General features: G+C 39.9%; 2 protein-coding genes across 2 annotated transcripts in view; one reads left to right on the top strand and one right to left on the bottom strand.

The window, feature by feature from the left end:
- Positions 1 to 26,249, bottom strand: part of LOC109468113 (leucine-rich repeat-containing protein 40-like) — a 36,210-nt gene that overhangs the window by 2,843 nt on the left and 7,118 nt on the right. The window contains exons 3-12 of the mRNA XM_019766358.1: positions 25,293 to 25,366; positions 24,836 to 24,939; positions 23,404 to 23,696; positions 20,884 to 21,056; positions 19,784 to 19,874; positions 18,975 to 19,020; positions 17,959 to 17,988; positions 16,702 to 16,734; positions 14,358 to 14,466; positions 13,232 to 13,450 (exon numbers count right to left, since the gene is read on the bottom strand). Of these exons, the coding sequence (XP_019621917.1) occupies positions 13,232 to 13,450; positions 14,358 to 14,466; positions 16,702 to 16,734; positions 17,959 to 17,988; positions 18,975 to 19,020; positions 19,784 to 19,874; positions 20,884 to 21,056; positions 23,404 to 23,696; positions 24,836 to 24,939; positions 25,293 to 25,366 (1,172 nt within the window). The remainder of the gene's footprint in view (positions 1 to 13,231; positions 13,451 to 14,357; positions 14,467 to 16,701; positions 16,735 to 17,958; positions 17,989 to 18,974; positions 19,021 to 19,783; positions 19,875 to 20,883; positions 21,057 to 23,403; positions 23,697 to 24,835; positions 24,940 to 25,292; positions 25,367 to 26,249) is intronic.
- Positions 4,652 to 9,813, top strand: LOC109468129. Its single transcript, XM_019766372.1, has 4 exons — positions 4,652 to 5,353; positions 5,560 to 5,678; positions 5,949 to 6,055; positions 7,038 to 9,813. The coding sequence occupies exons 1-4, from the start codon at positions 4,652 to 4,654 to the stop codon at positions 9,731 to 9,733; spliced, it is 3,624 nt and encodes a 1,207-aa protein (XP_019621931.1). The 3' UTR covers positions 9,734 to 9,813.

Raw genomic sequence — 26,249 nt, 5'->3', positions numbered from 1 at the left:
GCTGAAAATTTGATCTCTCTGTAAACTGTGTGTTGGAATAAAGTTCAACTTTTTACTATGATTACTACCAACACAGATGAACTTTCATGGTAATACATGTATTACAAGTTTTATTGCAAATTCATGCCCAAGGGCTAATTGCATGAACAGAAGAAACATTTGGTATAAAAACAGATAATTAGTACACATGGAACTACTAACTACTAAGAAACTACTAGTTAAAACTACTCAGGGTTTGACTTCTTTTTTTAAGACAGAGGAAGACAAAGGATCCCACTTTTTCTGTAATTTGTGGGTTTTCGGATGTTAAGAGGAGGGTAGTTTTCTTTTCATTTGTATATGTGTGAAAGTTTTGGTAGAATTTGGAGACTACATCAAAGAGTTCATTTCGTTCATTGCTATAGAGGGTACAATTTGAGATAAAACGAATTTCGTCTTCCACCGTATTCAGCGTACAATGTTTGCAAATTCGTTCATACACTTGGGGCTTCTTATATCGCCCTCTCTCAATTTCGAGAGGGTGTGCACTAATTCGTAATTTACTTATTGCAGAGCGAATGTTAAAATACTGATTAACAACAAAGATTCTATTATTTTTCGGATACTTTGATGACAAGAATATCCTGTATACTATTATTCATTTGATATGTACAAAACTATGTACAAAAATATTTGGGTGCACCAGTGCACCCACAGAAAAAAATTGGGTGCACAGCTCCAATTTTGGGTGCACTAAGGTGCACAAGCACCCAGTATTGCGAGCCCTGCAAGGGATAGGACTTAACCAAATTTTTGACAGTATACAACTCTAGTCTTTGTCATGGAATGACATTAAGGAATTCCTAAACAGGGGTTAAAATACTTTTTTCAGCCAGGTTGCCCGGGCGGCAACCTGGGTCAAAAGCCAGGTTGCCCCATCAGGATTTCAGGTTGCCCCATTTCAAAGGAACTGGATTCTTCAAATCTGCTACCCAATATCCATTATCCTTTCTTTTTATCAATTAATAGGTTTGTTTATCAAGTAGCAAACACAACAGCTGTCAAACATCATCGTTTATTCAAAAATGCTACCTTCATAGGGGTGGGTTCCTGTTCCGTTCTTTCAGGTCCAGGTCCAGAGGATCAGGTCCAGGTCCGGACCTGTACCTGTACCTGATTCTGGATACCGGACTATCAGTACCAACTTAATTTTTGCTGAATGATCATTGCTAAATACTAAATGTATAGTAACCAATACAATTTTTTTTTAAATTTTTTTTTATACATTGTATTTATTTTTATTTTTTCATACTTATTTTTATTTTATTTCATCCTATTTTAATTTTATTTTATTCTATTTCATCCGTTCTAATCATCATCAAACTTCTCCTCTACTCTCCTCTATGGCTAAAACCGATATTAAGGCCGCACAACACAGTATTCATGGGCGAACCCCGTAGTCAAAAGTAGTCCGGGCACAAAGTAGTGCTACACAATACTAGGGAAGGGTGCAGAGATTGTTTTGTGCATGGCATCGAGACAGAACCTGTGGTAAATGTTAGAGGAATACGTCAGTTTTGAGACTGTAAAAGTTGGATTATGGTGCGTGTTGAGTCGGCGTAGATTTGCGCTTGGATACTTGTCCCGCCTAGTACTGTGCGTCGGCTGCAGTTCCATGACCTCCGCAGTGGCGCTAATAAAAGAGGGCGCGAGAAGAGAACTAGCCGGCAAATTTAAGCTCATTTTCACATATTTTGTACACTATACCCTGAAATTAAACATATCAAAATTCTGAACCTTGCTTGTGCACCCTAGTATGATTTTCCGTGAGTCGAAGTGAGTCACTTTGGGGTCCTTAACTATAGAAATCCCCATAGGGCTAATACTGTGTTGTGCCGCCTTGAACCCCCACGGGAATTAATCAACCGCGTCAAATTCGGTGAAATCTGCTTAGTATATCTGGTACTGACGTCGGTTCAAGTAAAATACACCAGTTTATTTCACCGTCAGACCTCCGTTGCCATGGCAACGGCCACTATGACCGTCCCCTATGCTTTACAATGGGAGTTCCCCACTGGCCCAAGAACGCGTATCCCCCCCCCCCTTTTCTGCCGTAAAAACGGCTTACACTAACTACAAATCACTCAGAACGTGAGAGGATACAACAATGATACCCGCTAGCCAGAAAAAGTCGGCCGGAATAGTAAATTTGACCTGATAAGAAGACCATTAAATGGCCCGTCATTAGGGCCTTGTACGGGACCTAGCCCTACGACAGGTGCCGAAGTGCAAAGTTGCCGAAATCTCAGCAACCATTTGGATTTGTGGAATAAAATTTGGCCGAGTTTCACATCTTGACTAGTTTTATCGTATAAACGAAAAAAAATTCAAGGTCAAGTTCGTTTAAACTTCCCAACCAATCACATCGCCCTCTAGCGGTTTGCGCCAAATTGCAGGCATAAACAACAAATTCCAAGATGGCCGCCGCTCGTCTCAAAATTCGAGCCGATTGCCGAAGTTTCCTTGTATTTTCCTGGGTATTTCACGCGATTCAAGCAAAGAAAACAAGTTGACCACAAGAACAAAAGAGTAATACAGCCTTGGGAACCTAATGGTCCGTTTTGTTAGGTACTAATTTCTCATTTCGAGTGAAAATTGAATGTGCGGCAGTAGCGGCACAGTGTGAACATGTGGTCTAAAATCACTGATTTTCGGCTCGAACCAAACGCGGCCTGTTATTTCTCTTTTACGATTTCTAGATGACTATCGGTAACGAAAATATGGACAATATTGTTGCAAAATGAGAGATACGGAAACTAAGGTAAATTTCTTTTCTTTTATTTTAATGCTGGATTTTCATTTTCCTGGCTGGCTTCCTTGTATCTATTAGTGATCATCAGTAACAACAAGTAACTTATGGTTTTTTGTTCCGGTCAAAAAAACCGGTCCACCGACGTTTCGTTTTTTTCGGTACGGTCCAAACCGGTCCACATGTCTTGTGCCCCGGGCAACCTGGCTTTCCGAATAAGTCTCGCACAGAAAAAATTACTTCTTGCGCGGCGAGACTGCGAGACCGGGTATTTTAACCCCTGCTAAACAAAGTCCAATCCATTGTCTTGGAAATATTACAGTTTAAACTTTTCACAATATTGGCTGTAATGCATTGGTTGGTGTCCGGCACATGCAGTTGGCTCAACTGTTTGGCTGAAAGAAAACACCATGTACAATAATGACTGTGTAATACAGCCTATTGAACCATGGTGTAAACATACGTATCATGTAACATCCCCAGGTTGCCTTTTGTGCGGGGATACAAAAGACTGTTGACATTAGGCATGACGTAATGGGAAAGTCCCCCGAGTCAGCCTGGGGAAACTAAAAACAGAACTCTCACAAGGAAGTACGGGGAGGAACAGACAAGTACACAGCTGTGGAGTCTCTGCTCTCTGAGACATTCAGGTGAGGTTTAGACAAGTTAAAAAGCATCTACACAGTTTATAGTGGCTACTGGGGTTTGACAGAACCTGTAACCTGTGCATATATACGGTATTGTTACATGTCAACAAAAGGGCACAGACACTGCTAGTTACCTCCATGAAAAATGGAGGTACAATGTATTGCTTTTGGCGTGTCTGTCTGTATGTATGTATGTATGTGTGTGTGTCTTTCTGTCTGTGTTTCCGCAACTTTGTGGTCAGCATAACTTCAGAACGCCTTTATGGATTATGATGATATTTGGTATGTTGGTTAGTCTTAGGAAGACAAACGTCAAGGTCAAATATGGGCCTCCTGGTGGATGACCTTGGTACTGCAGCAGAACTTCCGTTTTTTTTGTCTTTTGTCCTGAACATGCTATGGTCTTGATGTTTTGGTGACAGATTGCTTTTCCTGTCAAGAATAAGTGGTGTGAGTTTGGTCCCCCTAGCAGCTTGTTTTGGAACTGCAGGGCACTTTCTGGCGAAATGTTTAAAAGCCAATAAGTCCAGATACTTAGGAACAACATATTTTCATAATTTTTGGTGTGTAGGTAGCTGAGAGATGTACATTATCAAATGCAAATTATGCAAATGGGGACTTTATTTGCATAATCAATGAAGAAATTCTATGATTACAGTGTTTTACATTATACTACTTTCATACATGTAATGTATGTAACCTATGGCAGGCAGAACATCAACAGATACTAATTATGCAAATGATGTCCTAATTTGCATAATTTATGCAAAAATTCTATGATTTCTTAATGGTGAATAATGGGAATGTCATACTTCGGACATCTGTAAGTTAATCAAAAGTTAACATACATCACGATGCATATATCACGTTAATGCGGAGGTAATTTGCATAATTAAAGAGGAAATTTACATTTACATATCAAGCCCATATTTCATGGAGGTATGAAATCTCGGAATTCTTGCTTGTTTTTGTTTTCCTTTTGTAATTTCCTTCTCTGTCACCTACACATCTTGCAAGTTAAATATATATGTAACCGATGGCTGTTACCACACAAGTTTCTGTACACAATTATTTTTATTAAGCTCCACAAAAATTTACTTGGGGGATACATGATCATACAGTATGTTGCTTAGTATCATAAATTTTGTCATGGAATAACAAGTCCTTCTCTCCTTTTATTAAAGGTAAACAGTAGTATAGGGATCAAAATTGGAACATGTCTGACACCAAGATGACCAGTCTGGCAAACAAGCTACAGAACTTGGAGTTGTGCCTCAAGAGTCAACATGGACAAGAAGTTGGTTTTTATGGACTGGCTCTGAGAGAAGCCATTCTGGGAAAGGATGACTTTATGGAAATAGAAGTCCTGAAAAGTCTTGGAGACCTGCGTCTTGAGAAAGCCAAGCTCAGTAAAGATTCAGCAGAGTTTGACAAGGCTGCTGCCATGTATGCTGCTGCTTTACTGCGCTGCAAAGATCCAGACATGGGAGAAACACTGGGACATCGCTACCAGTATGTGGAGAAACTCTCCAGACAACTGCTGCAGGGGTACAGTCCACACTTCCGGTGGCTGTCACCAGACTACTGGGGTACTGCTGACAGTAATGTCTTAAGGGTGGCAAAAATCTGTGACAAACTGGACAGAAGTGTTAGAGATTCTTTTGAACAGACTTACACAGAAATGTTAGTAACTGCAGTTGAGAACAGTGACATGTTCTTGGAAGTTGAGGTTCTAAAATCCCTCGGAGATTTCTACCTTGAGAAAGGCAAGAAAACCTCAGAGTCTGATGTATCCCAGTTCTCCAAGGCAGCTGCCATGTACAACAAGGCTCTGACAACATGTGGGGATCCTGGGACAAAACTGACTCTACAACATCGTATTAGATATATGGAGAAGATCAGGGAGACAGTGCAAAAGGTATTAAGTACTTGAGAATATAGTTTTTGGAACTTTATGATTATCAGTAGAACAAATTTTGCTTGGAATGGTAAAGGCCATCAAGCTACATGACTTTATTGTATAATTTTTATGCAATGTCATAGATGTCACACAGAACTACAGATTGTAGCAGGAACAAATGCAGGACATTGTAGAAATTGACAACTGTGGCTTAAATCATACAGAAACTGTTGTCAAAGAAACCAAGACCCTGGAGAGAAAAAAGACCACACATCGAGCACCAGTCTGGGAACATCACAAGAACTGACACTCAGGACCAACATCTCCAGACAGACAGAACAAGGTGGGGGAAATCTACAAGAAACTTTTTTATTTGTCTATGTCTAAGTAACATGCATTGAAAAATTACAACAAAAGAAAACAATTACTAAAGCTCTTGTCTCTCCTGTCTAGTTTTTTTATTTTTTTTTATTTTGCTCTACCCCAATCAAAAATGATAACTTAACATGAGGATTTTAACTACAGGTGTCATCATGCAGTAAATGTACACAAAAGAATATTAAATGTTCACCTCAAGTAAGTCTCAATAACTTTCTGTTTGTTTCATTTTTAGAGCATACACCAACCACCTTAAGGAAGGAGACTCCTCCCTTGCCAAGGCAGACCTGGACTCAGCAGAGCAGCACTTTGCAGCTGCACTCAAGATGGTGCATGTGAGAGGTAAGGAGCATTTTAAATTCTTCTTCTTGAATGAACATGTTTTATCTGTAATATTTATGGCTTCACCATGTCTGCACAAAGTGGTGAAGACATTATAATTGTGTTCCCTCACATGTTTTTCCTTCTTCTCCTCCTCCTGCCATTTCTTTAAATGGATTCATCTCTGCCATTTTTGGGCCAAATAAAACTAAATTTGGCATGAAGGTAGAGTGGGCAAATACCCTGACGCGTGTTTTTCAATTTTTTGAAAAATTGTTTTATTTGTTGTTTTTTTTGCCATTTTCAGGCAAAAATATACATTTTGAGATCTGGAGCTCTGGTACTAAAACCAAATGACCTGAAATTTGGTATGGGGATATCTTGGACATATGTCTACAAAACCTCATTCAATCTTTCAACATCCACCACTTTAAAATAGGGAAAAATAGGGCTTTTGGCTATTTTTGGACCAAAAATGTACATTTTTGGCTCCCGTGCCCTAATATTAAATCCGAATGACCTGAAATTCGGTATGGGGATACCTTGGACACATGTCCAAAGAATGGCATGCACACTTTTGACATACACTACTTTAAAATTGTGTAAAATAAGGCTTTTTGGCTATTTTCGAACAAAAAATATACATTTTTGGCTCTTTTGCCCTAATATAAAATCCAAATGATCTGAAATTCGGTATGAGGATACCTTGGACATATGTCCAAAGAATGTCATTCACGATTTTGACATATACGATGTCTTTAAAAGTATGTAAAATAGGGCTTTTTGGCTATTTCCGGCATTGGAAGATTCCGTTGCTGCATGGGGATATAGACTATTGGCAGCCATCGTGGGATAAATCCATTTTCGGTGGGGGATGTGGTGAAGCCATCTGCTGCATTTGCTCCCAAGCAAATGTCGGGCTTTCTAGTTACTGTTTTTTTTTTTTTTTGCATTGTGCAACATTATTGTTTCATGGGTAAAACATAATTGTTTTTCTCCCCAGACCCCACAGCCCAGCAGTACCAGAGAGAGGTGGAACCCCTGTGCAAGATGGGGGATGTCTACAGTAAGCGAGGTCAGCAGACAGGAGACGGGGGAGACTTTGTCAAAGCAGCAGCACTCTACAATGCAGCAATAGCCAGGTCACAGGATAAAGTCCTCAATTGTAACTTAGCAACAGGTATTAGAGAAGTAGACGAATTGTTTCTGAAATGTATCTTAGATGCTGATTCTGTAGCTCAAGATAACACAGAAAAACACAAGAAACAGCTGAAGGAGATGCGGGACCAGATCAAGCTGGAGATGGAAACCATTGACCAGCAGCTGGATCCCTATGTACATGATGAGGACGACCCATGTGTCAGAGAGATAGAGGCAAAACGAGCTCACGCTGTCAGGCAGTTGTTTGATAAAATTTCACAACAAAGGAAGGAGTTCATCAGCCTGCTTGTAGAAGAGTGTATTGGGTTAATGGGTCCCCCTCCCTGTAAGTATGCCCTGATGGGTTTGGGTTCACAGGCCACAGGACTGGTAACTCCATATTCAGACCTGGAGTTTGCCATCTTGGTAGAAGAAGAAAGTGAAGAATGTCTTGTGTATTTCCGTAACCTCACCCACTATCTACACCTCAAGGTGGTCAACCTGGGAGAAACCATTCTCCCAGCACTGGGAATAGAATCTCTCAATGACTTCTACTCTGAGAATCCACTTGAAAACTGGTACTATGACTCTGTTACACCACGTGGGTTTGCATTTGATGGCTCCATGCCAAAAGCAAGCAAGACTCCACTGGGCAGGCAGGGAACTATGGACAAACCACCCAGTGAACTCATCTGCACACCACAAAACATGGTCTCAATACTTCAGAATGATGTCACACTGTACCTAAAGGAAGGATATCATCTTGCCGCTATCTTGAGAAACCCATGCCTGATAGCGGGGGAACAGGATTTTATTGACACATACATGGGCATCACAGTGAAGATACTGCAAGCTGATGGGGGTAAAATGGCTCAACAACTGGCACAGGAGACACTGAAGGATAATATGGAAAACATCAGTAATAAGGAAACAATAACAGCAAAGCTAGTTGATGTAAAGAAAGAAATCTATCGCTTCCCAGCTGTAGCAGTGGACTGCTTGGCACTGTCTTCAGGCATCATACCTACCACAGTTTGGGAGACGATAGAAGAATTGGGAAACCAACAAGTGATCAGTCCCAACAATGCACACCACCTGACAGTGCTTACCAGCATCTCAGCAGAACTCAGGCTCAGAACATACATGGCAAATGGTGGACAGAAGGAAAACCTGTCAGCTTTGGCCTCAATGGAAACAGCACAGCATGGACAGGAGTCATCCCTACAGACCAATGATGAAGCACAGACAAATATGCTGAAACCAGTTTTCTACCTTCAAAATGACAAACAGCTTTTCAGATACTTTTATACTTCAGTGCCTCTGAGGAAGGCTTTTTCTGAATCATTTTCTGAAAAGAAAACAAACCACAGTCCATTCTCAGAATTCTATGATAATTCTCCAAAAGTATGTGGAAGGATGTACGCAGAAGTCTGCAAATACAGGCTGGCTATTAGTTACTATATTGAGGCCTTGAAATATGCTGAACATATAGATACTGAGAAAATAGACTTGCTTCGAGAACTTGGACATATTTGGCATACGATGGGAGACTACCAAAAATCAATTGATTACACCAAAGAGGCACTACAAATATTCAGGAGTATCTATGGTCAGGGTACAGAACATTTTATTATTGCCATTTCACTCAACAACCTGGGGACAGCCTGGGGTGACCTGGGTGATTACAAGAAAGCAATCAGCTACCTTGAACAGGCACTGCAGATATTCAGGAATATCTATGGTCAGGGTACAGAACATCCTGGCATTGCCTTGTCACTTAACAACATGGGGTTTGCCTGGCACCGCCTGGGTGATTACAGGAAAGCAGTCAGCTACTATGAACAGGCACTGCAGATGCGCAGGAGTATCTATGGTCAGGATACAGAACATCCTGACATTGCTTCCTCACTCAACAACCTGGGGTCAGCCTGGGAGCACCTGGGTGATTACAGGAAAGCAATCAGCTACTTTGAACAGGCACTGCAGATGAGGAGGAGTATCTATGGCCAGACTAAAGCACATTCTCACATTGCCAACTCCTTTAACAACCTGGGGTCAGCCTGGTGCCACCTGAGTGATTACAGAAAAGCAATCAGCTACCATGAACAGGCACTGCAGATGTACAGGAGTATCTATGGTCAGACTAAAGCACATCCTGACATTGCCACCTCACTCAACAACCTGGGGACAGCCTGGGGTGACCTGGGTGATTACAGGAAAGCAATCAGCTACTATGAACAGACACTGCAGATGTTCATGAGTATCTATGGTCAGGGTACAGAACATCCTGACATTGTCACTTTACTCAACAACCTGGGGACAGCCTGGAGCCTCCTGGGTGATTACAGGAAAGCAATCAGCTACTATGAACAGGCACTGCAGATGCAGAGGAGTATCTATGTTCAGGGTACAGCACATCCTGATATTGTCAGGTCGCTCTACAATCTGGGGTCAGCCTGGTGCCTCCTTGGTGACCACAGAAAAGCCCTCAGTCTCTGCCAAGAAGCATTGGCTATGGCAAGGCAGATTTACCCCCAAAACACATTGGTCATCCACTGATAAAAGAAGCTGAATCTTATTATCTAGCTGTAATATTATCAAGTCAAGTATCTGCCATGTCCAGTACAGAAGCTACAGATAACAGCCAAGAATCCTAATTCATATTCCACCAGAAACAACTTTGTAATGTTACATGTACATGTAAGAACCATTAGAAACATCTAGACTATGACAGTCAGCACAACTAAAAAGCTTCATCCCTGAAATCAACTAATCTTTCTGTAAAGATGTATTATATAATATAGAGAATGGCAACTGTGCAGTGTATTTAGCAAATAGTAAAACATCAGCTGTATGTGTATTGAGATTCTGTATTTAGTTATTTGGTAAAAATGCACTTTGTTGTAAAACACACCCCAAATATTTCGAAGTGCAATCTTAAACCAGTTTGAGATACTGTATGTGTACACTAACTAATACTAGAGTTGTAACAAACATCTATATATGGAGAAACATTCAGATAAAGTGCAAGAAATAAGATATTCTCTAAAGATATTCTGTAGAATGATATGTGTATGATTAACTTTAGCACATGGAAAAAGACATCTGCATGTATTGTAGTCATTTCAATTTACCGGTAGTAAAAATGCACTTTATTGTAAAAGACACCAATATTTTTAACACTGTGTACACTTTTATCAGTTTGAGATATGTGTAAAACTGTAAATACTAGTGAGTTAGAATTGTAACATATATATGGACAAACATTCAGCTACATGTGTATGCAAGAAATAAGATATTCCCTAAAGATATTCTGTAGAATGATATGTGTATGATTAAAGGAAACCATACATGTAAACCTAATCTGTCTGGCATGTGACATCCACCCAAATCCGGGACCAGTCAGCAACACCTGCGGTACATGCAGTAAGAAAGTCACAAACAAACATAGAGCTATATGTTGTGATACTTTCGATACATGGTTTCATGCGGTTTGTTTAGACCTATCAACCGAGGACTACGATTACTTGTCAAACAGCAGGGATTGTTTTGGATGTTCCATGCCAAGTGCGTCCCATTCTTTCTTTGAAGATTCTACTCAATTATCAGACCAGTATCAATCAAACCTTTTGTCAGATAACCCAGATTATCAATCCATCTTTGACCAACTGAAATCAAAAAAGGGTCTTAAAGTAGCACATTTGAATATACGTAGCTTGTTACCAAAATTCGACGAGTTAAGAATTGGTATGGTACACAATCCTATTGACGTGCTAGCTCTCACGGAGACATGGTTGGATCCCAGTATTGATAACAGCGAATTGTACATTTGCTAATTACACACTTTATAGGAAGGACAGAAATAGACATGGTGGTGACGTGGCTTGTTATGTAAATGATCGTTTGCAACACAAATTAATAACTGATTTAACTGATTTTGACATAGAGAATGTCTGGGTGGAGATAAAATATCCAATCGGGAAACCTATTGTTATCGGTACTGTTTACCGCCCACCAAGTGCAACGGTTTACCATGCAATTCTTTGATATCCTCGAACCGGTCGTGTAGAATGATATGTGAATGGTTTAACTTTAGCACATAGAAAAAGGCATCTGCATGTAATGTAGTCATTTCAATTGGTAAAAGTGCACTTCATTGTAAAACATACAATATTTTGAATTTTGAACAGTGTACACTTTAATCAGTTTGAGATATGTGTACACACTAATAGAGTTGTAACAAACATCTATATACAAACATTCAGCTGTACAAGAAATAAGATATTCTCTAGAGATATTCTGTAGAATGATATGATTAACTTTATCACAAGGAAAAAGACATCTGCATGTAATGTAGTCATTTCAATTTACCGGTAGTAAAAGTGCACTTTATTGTAAAAGGCACCGATATTTTGAGAGTTGTAATAAAAATCTTTGGACAAATGTTCAGCTATGCAAGAAATAAAGATATCATAAAATAGAGGCAATCATGTTTTTTTTTTTCATTTGATATGAGAAATTTAATCTAAACCTACCTACACTATTCCCTGAATAAATTATATCATCAGATATCATAATTATTTTGATGCAATTTTGCCAAACTTGTTTTTAGCTTACTCCTGGCCACCAGTGTTGCCTTAGTTTGTGTGTATAAGTGCATGCATGTGAGCCTGTATGCCTGTGCGTGGGAGAGTGTGTAAATGTTACTGAAACTTTAACATGAATCCTACATGTTTAATGTACTCCCAGGTCCATCTTCTGAGAGTTTGAAGTTGGGCATCTTAGGCCTGGTGTGCACACGTGGGAGAATGTGATCCAGAATTTATGACAAACTGTAGTAAAGGTGAGGGGGATGTACACTGGTTGTTCTGGAAGGTCGCAGAATTGCTGTTGTGGGAGGGGGGTACATGTGTGTGAAGGGGGATGTATGGGGGGGGGTGCATGTATTTGTGTGTGTGGGGGGAGGGGGCAATGACCTTGGTGAATGTAAGAGGAATCCCAGCGTCCATGTTGAGCTGTTCCGGAAGGTCACAGAACAGGGGGGGGGTACATGTGTGTGTGTGGGGGGGGTACAAGTGTGTGGTATACATGTGTACATTGTTTTGTAAGTGGGAGGGGGTACATGTGTGGTGCACATGTGTGTCTTATATTGTACCTGTTACAATGTTGTGCAATAAACTTTGACTTTGTGTGTGTGGAAGGAGTGCATGTAAGAGGAAACACACTGCACAGTTTGGCTAAAGCCCCAGTCATACATAGCCATGCAAACAAGGGCTCCTAACCCTCCCCCATCCATGGTTGGCAGTACATGTATGTACATGTAGGTTGGGAGCAAGCAAAGGTTGGCTCCAGAGTGTTATTGTTATCTTGAAAGTTACTTAATCTGTGTAATGGTACAAGTCATTACAAACAGCTTCCATAACAAGGCAGGGCTCGAAATTCATTTTTGGGAATAGGTGCACTGGTGCACCCAACCTAAAAAGTTAGGTGCCAAAAAAATTTTGTGGGTGCAACATTAAAAACAAAACGTAACAAGAAGCCATAGGCGACAATCCTCCGTGAAGTTTTATATATTTCAACAAAATCCCAAGCGTCAACGCCAGACCTACTGTGCAAAAGCATCTGGAACCACTTATCAAAACCACCCCGTATCTGCATGAAGTTCCACCCCCCCACTGCTATTCCAAACAACGCGTTTTTCTGGACCATTCCAATTTGCCTCGTAATTGTAGGGGTGCGTCTGCAATATTACATTGACCGCGAAAGCAGCAACGGCAAAAATACACATTCGTGCATCAACACGGGCATGCCCGCAGACGGCATATAAAATTGCGTGCCGATTACACAAAGAGAACCCAGTGTTTTGACTGCAAACATGAAAAATCAGCCGATCACAACACTCCGTCCGGAGGTCCTGACCTCCTTCACGGAGTAATAATTACAAATCTTACTGGTCCTCTTCTGAGCTTGAATCTGAAATGGGAGCTAAGTTTAAGACCAAATCAGAATCATTGTCTGTTTTATTACTAATATCTAGCTGGTGAGTATTTCCCTTACCTTATATCCAGAGTTGTGAGTCTGCTCAGCTGTCCTATCTCTGTCCCCAGGGCTGACAGCTTGTTGAACCCCAAGTTCAAGTCTGTCAAGGTCGCGGCCAGCTGCACCAGTCCGGTGGGGAAGGTCGTCAGGACGTTCTTACTCAGGTTCATGTCTGAGACGTACATGTCACGTCCTGTCTCCAGTAGGTCGTCTGGGACACTTGAGGCATTCTTATTACTGGAAAAAAAAACAGGAAGCACGTAAAGGACTTTATGTCATACCTGGGCCGAGATTACGTTCAATACGGGTGTTCCGATCTGTGTAACAACTAGCGGTACGGCCCGGGGTATTAGTCTTAACGGGTAAGGCCTCAGCCAGGGCTTACAAAATTAATGTTCCATCGAACGATTCGAACGCGTTTCGCCCTAACCGCTTGCACCGTTTTCGAAAATTCAAATACAAAATTCAGACATTTGGAATTGATGTTGTAGCATTTTTGGGTTTTATAGGGACACCAAAGTTGAGCTCATTTTGCATTGAAAGGCATGTTTTCTTGGGTGGGTATGACATAATTTCTGCCGTCGGGCGATCCGATGCACGGTCGGACTGGTACCTCAGGCGATATGGAATACCCCGTGTTGTATTCTATATATTAGAAGCACAGTAGGGGGAAGTCAGTGGTGGGCTCGGATGAAAATGGTTCTTGACCTGACATTTAGTCATTGACAAGTACTCTTACGTCAAAATATTTACTATTATATAGCATTCATGTCGATTGCTGTACAATTTTTTGACTGAAGAGCGGTATTTTTTTAAGCTCTGTGAAAATGTTTTTCCAAAGTACTGTAACAGTTATTCCTGATCTTATGCATTCATTTATTCTCTTTTCTTCTTTTTTATTACATGAATTTTTTTGACATTATTAAGGACAGTAAATAAGTTATAATATAGAAAGGCAAAATGATCTTAACGTCAGTCCTACCTGTAGTTGATAGATTTAGTTTTGTGGACGGTGAAGGTGTCGATGGTGGAACAGTAAGGACAGTAAATAAGTCAGTCCTACCTGTAGTTGATAGATTTAGTTTTGTGGACGGTGAAGGTGTCGATGGTGGAACAGTAAGGACAGTAAATAAGTCAGTCCTACCTGTAGTTGATAGATTTGGTTTTGTGGACGGTGAAGGTGTCGATGGTGGAACCTGGTACGGTAGGCTCAGGGTCAGGGGTCAGAGGAGCCGCGTCTCTGCTCTTAGGTTCTAACAACAAGGGTGAACATGTGGGGTTATAGATGTTGAAAAGTTTATTGCAAATTTTTGCCCGGGGTTTATTACAAAATTATTATTACAAAACATAAGAGAGCAATGAAACAGAGTACAAAATAACTAAAGTCTAAATGATAAAGGTAGCTGTCTAGAACTATAAGTAAACTATGTCTAAAACTATGTCTGAAGGGTTTGACTTGGAAGACGAAATGTCCCACCTTTTCCAAAATTTGTGGGTTTTGGGGAGTTAAAAGAAGAATAGTAACTTTTTTTCTTGGTCTGTAACTAAGTTTAGAGAAATTGGGATAAATTGTAGAAGTTTGAATAGTCAACTCATTTCGAGCGTTGTTATACACTCTGTCTGGTGTTAACTCATTATGTAAGCTGTGCTAGTCGTACAACAACTATAACAAGTTACTCATAATAGAGTTTGCTCCAATTTGAAAGAATCTATGTTACCTTACTATAATAGTATACAACGGAAAAGAACTAGCATAAATACATGTGTTAAAAAAAGCAGCTGCAATGAAACTTTTCAGTGAACTTCTGATGATTATTTTAGAAAGTTTTTTTCACTACAAAATGTATAAGTTGTAAGCGCACTTTATGTACTATATGGTGTTGGATTTTTCTACAACCAAGGAGGAAGTTCTTTCACACAATCTTCAATGTTCTGTGTTGATTTAGAACCCCCCAACCCCACAAAAAAATCACATATTATCAAGTATTTACTTACAGTAAATAATTGCTAATATCATGACAGGTAAAGCACAAGGTCATTATATTTTACCAGCCCGTCTTTTGTTTTGCGGATCAAAAAACTAGTGGTCATGCAGTCAATGTACTGTATAATTAATCTTTGTCATATCAGGTGACACAAAGGACATTTCATTCTTGAACAACAATATTAGGCCACATCAATTTAATTTGTTGTTTCTCTGAGTTTTTCAGAAAAAAGATGAAGCGACAGGGCAAAAAAGAAACAGGCCAAGGCACCCCATGATAGCTGGAAATGTTAGGATGTAAGCCATGAAGTGAACATACCAGGCTGGTTTATAATTAAAACAATAAATATTAAATAGATTTTGAACTTAAGGAACATAAGGAACTACTAACAATTAGGAAGAAAAGGACTTTCTTCAACTGTTGAGGCCAAAATGTTATTTTGCAGTTGATTTAGAACCTAAAACCTTTTTTTTTTTGCAAATCAGAAAAAATGGACAGGTCTAATCCAAAAACAACAAATTACATTGGTGTGGCCTTGTGTTGCTATATTTTAGAATAGAGGATTAAAGAATGCAAGGTGCCCATTATTAGCTACCTGAAGAGTGTGAAGTTGGAGTAGAGAGAGCACCTGGCCAAGAGGTGACTGTGTGTGGCATTATGAAGTAGGGAGATTAGTACACTACATGTAGCAGAGCCTTCATAAAACAGTCTTTAAAAAGTCAGGCAGAGACATGCATTACAATTTACATTACATTACAAGAGAAAGTGCTGTGTACCTATGAAAAAAATATTGAGTACATTACATGTATTTCTAGTATATAGTGCTGCAAGTTGACTGCGGAATCATCACGTACATGTACACTAAGCAAGGCAAACAGTTTGACCTGCACATGCTAAACAAAGGTGAGGCCCTGATCTTGCAGACAGTTCTGTCTGGACCAAGCTTGACTAGTGCTGTGTACTTAAACCCACATTTAGGTTCAGGTCCGGATTCAAGTTAAGAGGTTTAGGGTTAAGTTCCAGACTTGTAAGTCCGGCCCTAAACCCATGGCATAATATACAAATTTAAATTACATGTTGGCAACCTTGCACTGTCGTTTGGGCAAAACTTTGGCCACATAACATGGAGGCTGACACTTGACGATGCCCGATGGCAAAGTTTTCTTCATTTCGCAGCAAAGATTTTGCAATTTACGGAAGGTTTTAAGTGGTTTGGAAAGAAAAGGGATATGTGATATGTATTTTTTTTTAATAAGTCCCGAATCAGTTCTTGACTTTTAGGTTTTTTTGGACTTGAACCTAAACATTTTTACAAGTCCGGAACCGGTCCAGTGAACCAGTACACAGCACTTAGTAGACAGTTCTGTATGGACATCACATTTTTGTCAGGGGCATACTAACAAACTGTGCATGCCTAGTTCAAACTGTGGCAAGCTTATTACAAGTTAACTGCACTGGAAGAAAGACAGACAGAGAGAGTGCCTTACATGTGACCAAACTAACCTCTAGAGTGTGTGTTGCCACCATTTTGTTGTTCTGTTTCCCGAGAAAGAGTGAGTATATATAACAGTCAGAGAAGAATTGGAGAAAAACAGTCAGTGTAATATACAAGGCAGAAATGCTACTAGCAGTAACTGCAACGTTGGTACATGTACTACTGTATTTATAATTGTACATGTAAGTAAAAAAAGGAATATTTTTATAGAAACATGCCAGCATGCATCTGTTAATAGTTAAACCAGGTTGGTATAAAAATGGATGATACAGTTCTTTGTTGCACAATGAGAACAATTTACATACATCGATCTGCCGATGTTTCAGTAGTATTTCAATCTGCTACCTTCAGTAGGGCAATACTGACTACTGTAGTTCTACTTCCCACTGCTAGGTGGTGCTGCTAAGCCATGGAGCCTTAAAGCTGCATTATGTTAAGTATTTTGAAATTCTTTAGTGTGATTTGTCATTTACTTCTATGTAACATTTTTATGCCATTATCTCACATTTTTGACATTTTATGGTTGGTGCTAAAACAGAGAAATAAATTGCCACCTTCACTCCCTGAATGCAATGTAATAAGAGTAGGGTCGAATCAACTTACCTTGTAAATTAAAAGATACATGTATGACTGGAAAATTCACTTTTTTGGATTGTCCTAATGTTATAGAATGCAGCTTTTTATCAGAAAATCTGCTCAAGTGATGAGCTCTGGTCTACAGCGCCACCTAGTGGCAAGAACCAGAACCTCAGTTAGGCCACAGCAAGTAATTTTCATGGATAACATCAGCGCGCACATTGATTTTCACCTGATTTTGGAAAAAAAAGAAATTTTGTTGCCCTCTGACAGTGGTCAATATGTCAAAAATGCGCAAAGATGTCTGTTGCCATGCCGGAAGGGGGATGGCAGATAACTATGAAGAGAGGAGACAAGAAAAGGCTCTAATTTAATGTTTTGTTTCTTACTTTGATGCAGAGATATTTGATGCTGGCTGTGTATATGTGATGTTCCTACTGAATCAAAACCATTTGTACCATGATTGAGTCAAAACTTTAAAAAGTAGGAACCTTCTTTTTCGGCCCGCCTTGTTTTTTTTTTCACCTGCTCCCATTAGATTTGGAGTCTGCGGAGGATGTCATCCATAAAATTTACTTGCTGTGGCCTCAGTTGCCAAAACATGGAAAGTAAATACTTTTGGTGGTGCAACAAAATACTGTATCATGCTCGTATGGACTACAAATGAGGAAGGAGAAGTGAGATGTCACCTTCAGACCACCCTGGGAATGAGAATTGTGCTGCAGGGTGGGGTCATGTAGTCAGTCAAGAGGAGAGAACAAAGAAAAGTCAGTTAAACTATAATAATAGGAAGGTGTCCATGTGTGGTTCGGAAGATTTATTTATGATTAGTCCATGCAGGTTAGACATCCAGGTTATGAGATACATAAGAAAACACTGAACTCAAGCAGCTGGATAGACTTTTGTTTCCTATGGACTGCCCGACTGATATTCGTGTTTTACCTCATTTACAAATGAATTAAAGCCCACACCAATTTAATTTCTTGGTTAACGAATTCGCCCGCTTCATTTCTTTCTAATTTTCAAATTTAAAAAAAAATTCAGAATCAACTGCAAAATGCTCATATTTTGCCCTGAACAGTTGAAAACAGTCCTTTTCTTCCTGGTTGTTACAGTTATTCCATCTTTCAAATGATGCAATCATGGTATCATTAAAAGTTCAAAATTCATTGTTTAAATTTTGAACCAGCCTGGTGTGTTGACTTCATGGCTCCTATCGTACCATTTTGGGCCATAACAGGATGCCTAGGCCTGTTTTGTTTTTTTATTTTTTTTTGCCCGCCCGCTCCATTACTTTTCTAGAAAAATCCGTTAACCAAGAAATTAAATTGGTGTGGCCTAATTTAATTTAATTTAATAATTTTTGGATAAACAACTGATTCCGTTTTCACTCAGACAAAAAGGAGTGGATGCTATTTGAAAGGTCCAGCAGTTTGCAAAATCAATTCATGGCCTTTGCTTGAGTAACAGTTTTCTTCTGTAATAATATTCATGACTATGATTTGGCAAGAATGGATTTGTGACACAGGAGTTGATTTTCATTCATACTGGATGGCGACTTCATTTTCTGACTTCCACATGCTGACACATGCTGAAAGTATTAGTGCAATTCTGTGAATGCTTATTTTAAATTTAGTAGAACATACGTCATACGGTACATGCAAGATAGTTTCACATTGTTTACTAAGATAGATACATTTCTCACCTTCGATTCTAGTCCGTAGATATTTCAGCAGTTCACTGGTCCCTCTCTGTATTAAAATAAAACATATTAAGATATGATTTTTGGAAGTGTATGCTATTTGTTGCATGATGTTCATTTATATTATAAACTTAAGATTGTCTATGGTTTCATTTTCTTACAGTATACACAGTAATTTTGTAGATTCTAAGTGTAGATGTGGTTATGGAGAGTTTCTCTGTTGAAAATGGCTTGTTTGATTTACCCCAGTCTGTGTATGAAGTTTTTGTTTGTGTGTATGTCTGTAAATCTGATGATGTGTATGTCTGCGAGTCTGAATAGATATCATGATAAGGCCACACCAATTTAATTTGTTGTTTCTCAGATTTTTCAGAATAAATATGAAGCGACAGGGCAAAAAAACAAACAGGCCAAGGCACTCCATGATAGCCAGAAATGTTAAGATATGAGCCATGAAGTCAAGATACCAGGCTGGTTTATAATTAAAATTATCATAGATTCTGAACTTTTAATCAAACAAAATTGCATTTGACAACTAGGAAAAGGACTTTCTTCTCAACTGTTAGGGCCAAAATATGTCTTTCATTGTCAATGAGCATTTTGCAGTTGATTCAGAACCTGAATCTTTTTTTTTTGCAAATCAGAACAAATGGTGTGGCCTAACTATTATCATGATATCATGAAGACCTGAATTGTCTGTGGTTAGGTCATGATGAGACCTTGAAATAATAAGACGTTTGTCCCCTGGTTTTAAATCACATGGCTTGCTTTCTCTTAAAATCTATTCTTTTTGGTAAAATAAGAAGAATTACCTGTATGACGTCCCTGCGGATGGTGCGGAGAGGGTTGCCGTCCAGGTTCACAGACTTCAGAGACGACATCAACCCCAGACTGAAGGGGAGGCTGAGAGAAAAAAAAAACATTGAAATATTGAGAAGTTAAAGCTAAAATTACAACAGATAGAAATGTACATTGCCTCAATAACAACACTCTCTATAATGACAAGAAGCGTCTACCTAATTTCTTTCTCTGAAATAACAAAAAAAAGGTTAAAGATACAACAGCATCAGCAAACATGACATATGAGTGATCTCCTCAGGTATGCTGGACAAGGTGCATAACTAGCTAATTAACTAGCTAACTAACTAGCTAACTAACCTGCTGAGATCGTTGTTAGACACCTCCAGACTCTGCAAGTGTTGCATGTGAGTGATCTCTTCAGGTGCTTAACTACGTGTAGTTAACTAACTAGCCAACTAACTAGATAACTAACCTGCTGAGATCATTGTTAGAGAGCTTTAACCTCTGCAGGTGCTGCATGTGAGTGATCTCCTCAGGTGCTTAACTAGCCAACTAATTAGCTAACTAGCTAACTAGCTAACTAACTAGACAACTAACTAGACAACTAACTAGATAACCAGCTAACCTGCTGAGATCGTTGTTAGAGAGCTCCAGCCTCTGCAGGTGCTGCATGTGAGTGATCTCCTCTGGTGCTTAAAGAGATATCTAACTGGCTAACTAACTAGCTAACTAACTAGCTAACTAACCTGCTGAGATCATTGTTAGAGAGCTCCAGCCTCTGCAGGTGCTGCATGTGAGTGATCTCTCTTTAGGTGCTTAACTAGCTAACTAACTAGCTAACTAACTAACTGATATCGTTGTTGGAGAGCTCCAGCCTCTGCAGTTGCTGCATGTGAGTGATCTTCTCAGGTACTTAACTAGCTAACTAACTAGCTAACTAACTAGCTAACTAACTAGCTAACTATCTAGCTTACTAGCTAACTAACCTGCTGAGATCATTGATAGAGAGCTCCAGCCTCTGCAGGTGCTGCATGTAAGTTATCTCCTCAGGTGCTTAACTAGCTAACTAACTAGCTAACTAACTAACTAGCTAACTAACTAGCTAACTAACCTGCTGAGATCATTGTTAGAGAGCTCCAGCCTCTGCAGGTGCTGCATGTGAGTGATCTCCTCAGGTATGCTGGTGAGTTTGTTGTCTCTGAGATCCAGCAGGATCAGTCCAGGCAGGAGTTTCAGGTGCTCAGCTGACAGACAGGCGATCAGATTAAACCCTGCATGGAGTTCCTAACAGGAACATAGTGGTGGTAGTTAGTGTTGCTACCTGAAGGTTCTGGGTTCAAATCCCTGGTTGTACCCTTGGGAAAAGCACTTGACGCGTGCACATGTACATGTATATCCTCATTTAATTTAGTGTGGTAACATATCCTTGGTGCTGAAAAGCCATCACAGCTAAGATTTTGGCACATTGATACACTTTCTTCATGAACATTCATGCAACCAGCATTCCCTTTTTTTAGACTAGTGCATTTTTACCTCCATGAAATGTGTCATGGAGGTTATATTTTCAGTTGCGTTTATCTGTCCGTCCGTCTGTTGGTCAACAAGATAACTCAAGAACGCCTGGATGGATTGGTTTCATACTTGGTGTGTTGGTAGGGTGTGACGAAAACTGGAAATGATTAGATTTTGGTCCCCCTAGTGGCTTCCCTTGGTACTGCAGCGCAACTTCCGGTTTTGATATCTCGCAATCTGGACATGCTAGGGTCATGAAATTTTGATGGAAGGTAGCTCTCGTGCTTGGGAAGAAGTCATATGAGTTTGGGCCCCCTAGCGGCTTGTTCTGGAACTGCAGGGCACTTTCTGGCAAAATGTTTAATAAGCCAATAAGTCCAGACAGGAACAACATATTTTCATTATTTTTGGTGTGTAGGTAGCTGAGAGAGAGATGTACATAATTAAATGCAAATTATGCAAATGAGGACTTAATTTGCATAATTAATGAGGAAATTCTATAATTACAGTGTTTTACATTATACTACTTACATACATGTAATGTATGTAACCTATGGCAGGTGGAACTTCAACAAATACTAATTATGCAAATGATGACCTATTTTGCATAATTAATGCGGAAATTCTATGATTTCGTAATGGTGAATGATGAGAATGTCATACTTGGGACATCTGTAAGTTAATCAAAAGTTAACATACATCACGATGCATATATCATGTTAATGCAGAGGTCATTTGCACAATTAAAGAAGAAATTTACATTTACATATCAAGATCATATTTCATGGAGGTATGAGATCTCGGAATTCTAGTTTAACCATTTCTTTATATACAGGGCTTGGAACTTATTTCATAAAAACTTTGCTTCTCTAAAATAACTTTTGTTAATTTGAAAGTAGAGTACAGTACAGTTTTTGTATTAAGCAATACCTACATGAAGTAACTTTTTAATATATAGTACTTATAGTAATAACTGATGATAGTAGTAATAACTGATGATAACTGGTTGATGATGACTGGTTTATTGATTTAAAACCTTTTGCAGCCCGAAGGCTAAACTTAAAGATTGTATTTCGTGCCCAATGATATTAAGAATACCAACTAAAACCGGACCAGAATATGCTGTACAATACTATTAGTATAGGTGCACCAATAGTTAAAAATTTGGTGCACAAAGTGCATGTGTACCCAGTATTTCTAGCCCTGATAATATATTAGGCCACACCATCTTAATTTTATGGATGACATCCTCTGAAGACCTAGCCTGGTTGCCATCCCCAGTAGTATATTCGCCAGCTCTATAACTGGGTCTGGGCTTGATGACATATGAAACGTCTGGTGATGACGTCACGTAATGAGCTAGTCCAAGCAGCGGGTCTTCATTTGATTGGCTGACCCTCAGAGGTGACGGCCAATGGCGCGCCTGTATTATTCAAGTGATGTTTGTTGTTTGTAAACACAGATCTTCGCGCGAGTGTTCCTTTTCTCGGTGCGTTCTATTTTTGCGAGGTCAACATCAAGCTCCGAGAGCTGAGCAGCGGCGTGTGCGCCAGCCATGTTGATGATCGATCGAGGAAAGTACACTGACTACGGCTGTATCAAGCGCGCTTTAGCGTTCGGCGTCGGACATGTTGATGATAATAATAAATAATTAAAGATAAGAATAACGATCTATCCTAACGTAGCCGTTCGGACGTTCGAACGGACGCTAACGTCGCCGTTCGGACGTCCCTTACCTAATATGTACACACCCAAAAAAGGGCTAAGACAAGTAGGACCAATCAGCGCGCTCGTTCAAAATCTGAACGAATATTTAGACTCCAGACGCTACATATGTCATCATGTCCAGACCCAGTTATAGAGCTGGCGAATATACTACTGCATGGGGACGGCACCCAGGCTACTGAAGACCCCCAAAATAGTGCGCACGAGCAAATAAAAAAAAATTCCGGCCAAAAAAAAAAATGGTACTTAACCACAGGAATACAAAGCTGGTATTGTGAATTTGCAGTAGTACATGTTGTACTTAGCGACATATACGACAAGCCGTTATACTCTGTGGCTTTTTGCAGAATTAATGATGAATTGGCACTGTACATACAATGTACTACTATCATACCTTGAGCTGTTCACATTGCTTGAGGTTAGGGAACTGGCTCAGCTTGTTGTACTTGATGTACAGCTGCTCCAGTTTACCCAGTCTGCCCAGGTCGGTGGGGAGGTTCTCTAACTGGTTATTGGACAGATCCAGCACCCTGATGTTGTGCAGGTCTCCTATCTCCGGAGGAAGACTGGTCAGTTTGTTGTGCGAAGCGTTGAACTTGGTGAGCCGGGAGACGTACCCGATACTCGGTGGGAGCGCGGGGAGCTCGTTGTGGGAGATGTCCAGGTCTTCCATGTGCGCCAGCGTACCTGTAAGAAACAAGAGGAGCCAGTAGAAATAGATAAAACGAGGGGTCACCTTCGTGGACGAGACCAACAATACCTAATACACGCCGAAGGTCAACGGTCGCGACCACTTTCACGCTCAAAGGGGTGTTCTGGGGCCACCAAAAGGCACCATTTTCATGCCCGAAAAAACATACAATAAAAGCAAAAGAACGTGCATTATCTGCAGCCCAATAGCAAAACATATACCGAGTCTCAAAATAATCCATCCACCCAAACGCGAGAAACAGCTGCGAACATGAAAATCTAAATCTCTCACCCAAAACCCTTCACGGAAGGATGTCTCCTCCCCCGGAGGTAAAAAACCTGGTCCCAGGCCCGGGCTCTAAACGCTTGACCAAAAAGGTCTAGACCCATCGGCCGGGTCAGTCGGCCCGGCCAGTCTATAAACCCCACACTGTTACACTACTCCCCCTTTTCTTTTCAAGATTCGTCCTCGAATCTTCCGAATCTTCCGATTCGTCCTCGAATCTTCCGAATCTTCGACATCCCTGGAGCGGCACTCTTTGCCAGAACTCCCAGGGCCGGTGTGGGATCAGGGGTCGAAATAACCCTCTGTGTGCAACTTAGTGCAAGTACATGTAAATTTGGTGTCGTGCAACTATTTTTTCGCCGATATGCACGGCGGTGCAAGTTTGCATTATCCGTTTGCATGTAGAAATGTCCAATATTAAAAAGAACTGGAAAGGGAACAAGGAGCCTGCCAAGAAAATGAAAATCCAGCCTTAAAATAAAAGAAATTTAGCTTACATGTAGTTTCCGTCTCTCTCATTTTGCAACAATATTTTCCCATATTTTTCGGTACCGATAGTCATAATATTGGATGCTATTAAAGTTACTACATGTACTATTATTTTTGGGGGGTGCAACTATTTTTCTTCTGGTGCAACTATTTTTTTTTTCATCTGCACCAGTGCAAGTTGGCCCCAAAATCTATTTCGACCCCTGCGGGATATACGAAAAAGGAGGAGATAGTAGAAACAGATAAGGTCCCGGGCCGGGGTTCGAACCTACGACCTCCCAGGCACCAGTCCGACGCTCTAACCGCTCGGTCGGGTCAGTTGGTAGCGCCTATAAATGATAAACCCCCCAATCTTACATACCGATGTCATCAGGAAGCTGGCTGAGTTTGTTGTAGTCGACGTGAAGGTACAGCAGGTTGCTGAGATGGCACAGTTCTGATGGGAGCGACTTCAGTTTGTTGTGGCTGTGAGAAGATTAGGGAACAAAAAAATAAGAGATTTCAGATTTCTGGGAATCATTTGGGGTTGTGTAACTTTTCACCCTATTTGCCTGTTAATCCACATGCTGTCAATCAACTTTGAAATTCATTCTTACCCACTGCATGTAGCATGGATTGAAAGTAGTAGACCTAGTAAGACATGTTTCATATTGAAGAAAATACTTTTGCAATAATATTGTACATAGATTCACAAACAGGCAAAACTAAGCTTAAGTACCTGGATACTTCTAGTACTTCTATACATTCTACGTAGTTCTGTTTTCTTGTGCATTTGATGTGAAAAAATACATTTATTTCAAAAGAAGTTATACTCTTACCTTGCATTTAGTCTCTGCAGGTGTTGTAGCTCTCCTATCTCCTTTGGCAAACTTGTCAGCTCATTATCATGAACCTGTTTCAGAAATTACAAACAGTTTTTAGCATGGTCAATTCTATCTACAAGTTATAAAAAATTATGGAGATCTTACTGTCATATGTACTTTGCCTTAGAGTTAGAGAAATATTTTAATACATGTTTTCTCTAGTGTAGCTAAAATGAGACATCAGAGATTTCATACCTTCATAAAAGTTAAATTTGAATTTGATGTTTTATTAATCATTATTATAACTTTCTCTGATTATGTCTTTGAATGCACTCGCACCCACTACCAACAGACCCCAGGCCATTCTACTGCTGCTCTATCCAACAGTTCCTGGGACCTAACTTCCTGTGTCTGACCTTTTGTGGTGTAGTAGTAATGTGTTGTCATCAATCAACTGTACAGATGCATGTACAAAATGAAACAATATAATACAAACACACTCCAAACGATAGCTCCATTTTCACACAATCATTCTATAAATTATAATTCCATATTTGGTGCTGTGTACCGGTTCACTGGACTTGGATCCGGACTTGTAATAATGTTCAAGTAAACAAAACCCTAAAAGTCAAGAACTGAGTCCGGACTTATTACCATGTCACATACCCCTTTTCTTTCCAAACCACCTAAAACTAAATTCCGTAAATTGCAAAATCTTTTCTGCAAAATGAAGAAAACATTGCCATCGGGCATCGTCAAGTACCAGCCTCCATGTTATGTGGCCAAAGTTTTGCCCGAACAACATTGTAAGGTTGCCAAAAACATGCAATTTTGTATATGCCATGGGTTTAAGTCTGGACTTACAAGTTACAAGTCTGGAACTCAACCTAAACCTCTGGACTTGAATCCGGACCTGAACCTAAAATTGGGTTTAGGTATGCATCGTTAGGTGTGGCCCAACCAATAATTCTA

This window comes from Branchiostoma belcheri, unplaced genomic scaffold (genome assembly GCF_001625305.1).
Source record: "Branchiostoma belcheri isolate BF01 breed outbred unplaced genomic scaffold, Haploidv18h27 scaffold192, whole genome shotgun sequence".
Classification (NCBI taxonomy): Eukaryota; Metazoa; Chordata; class Leptocardii; order Amphioxiformes; family Branchiostomatidae; genus Branchiostoma; species Branchiostoma belcheri.
Note: the sequence above shows the minus strand (reverse complement) of the source record. Positions and strands in the feature narration are given on the sequence as shown.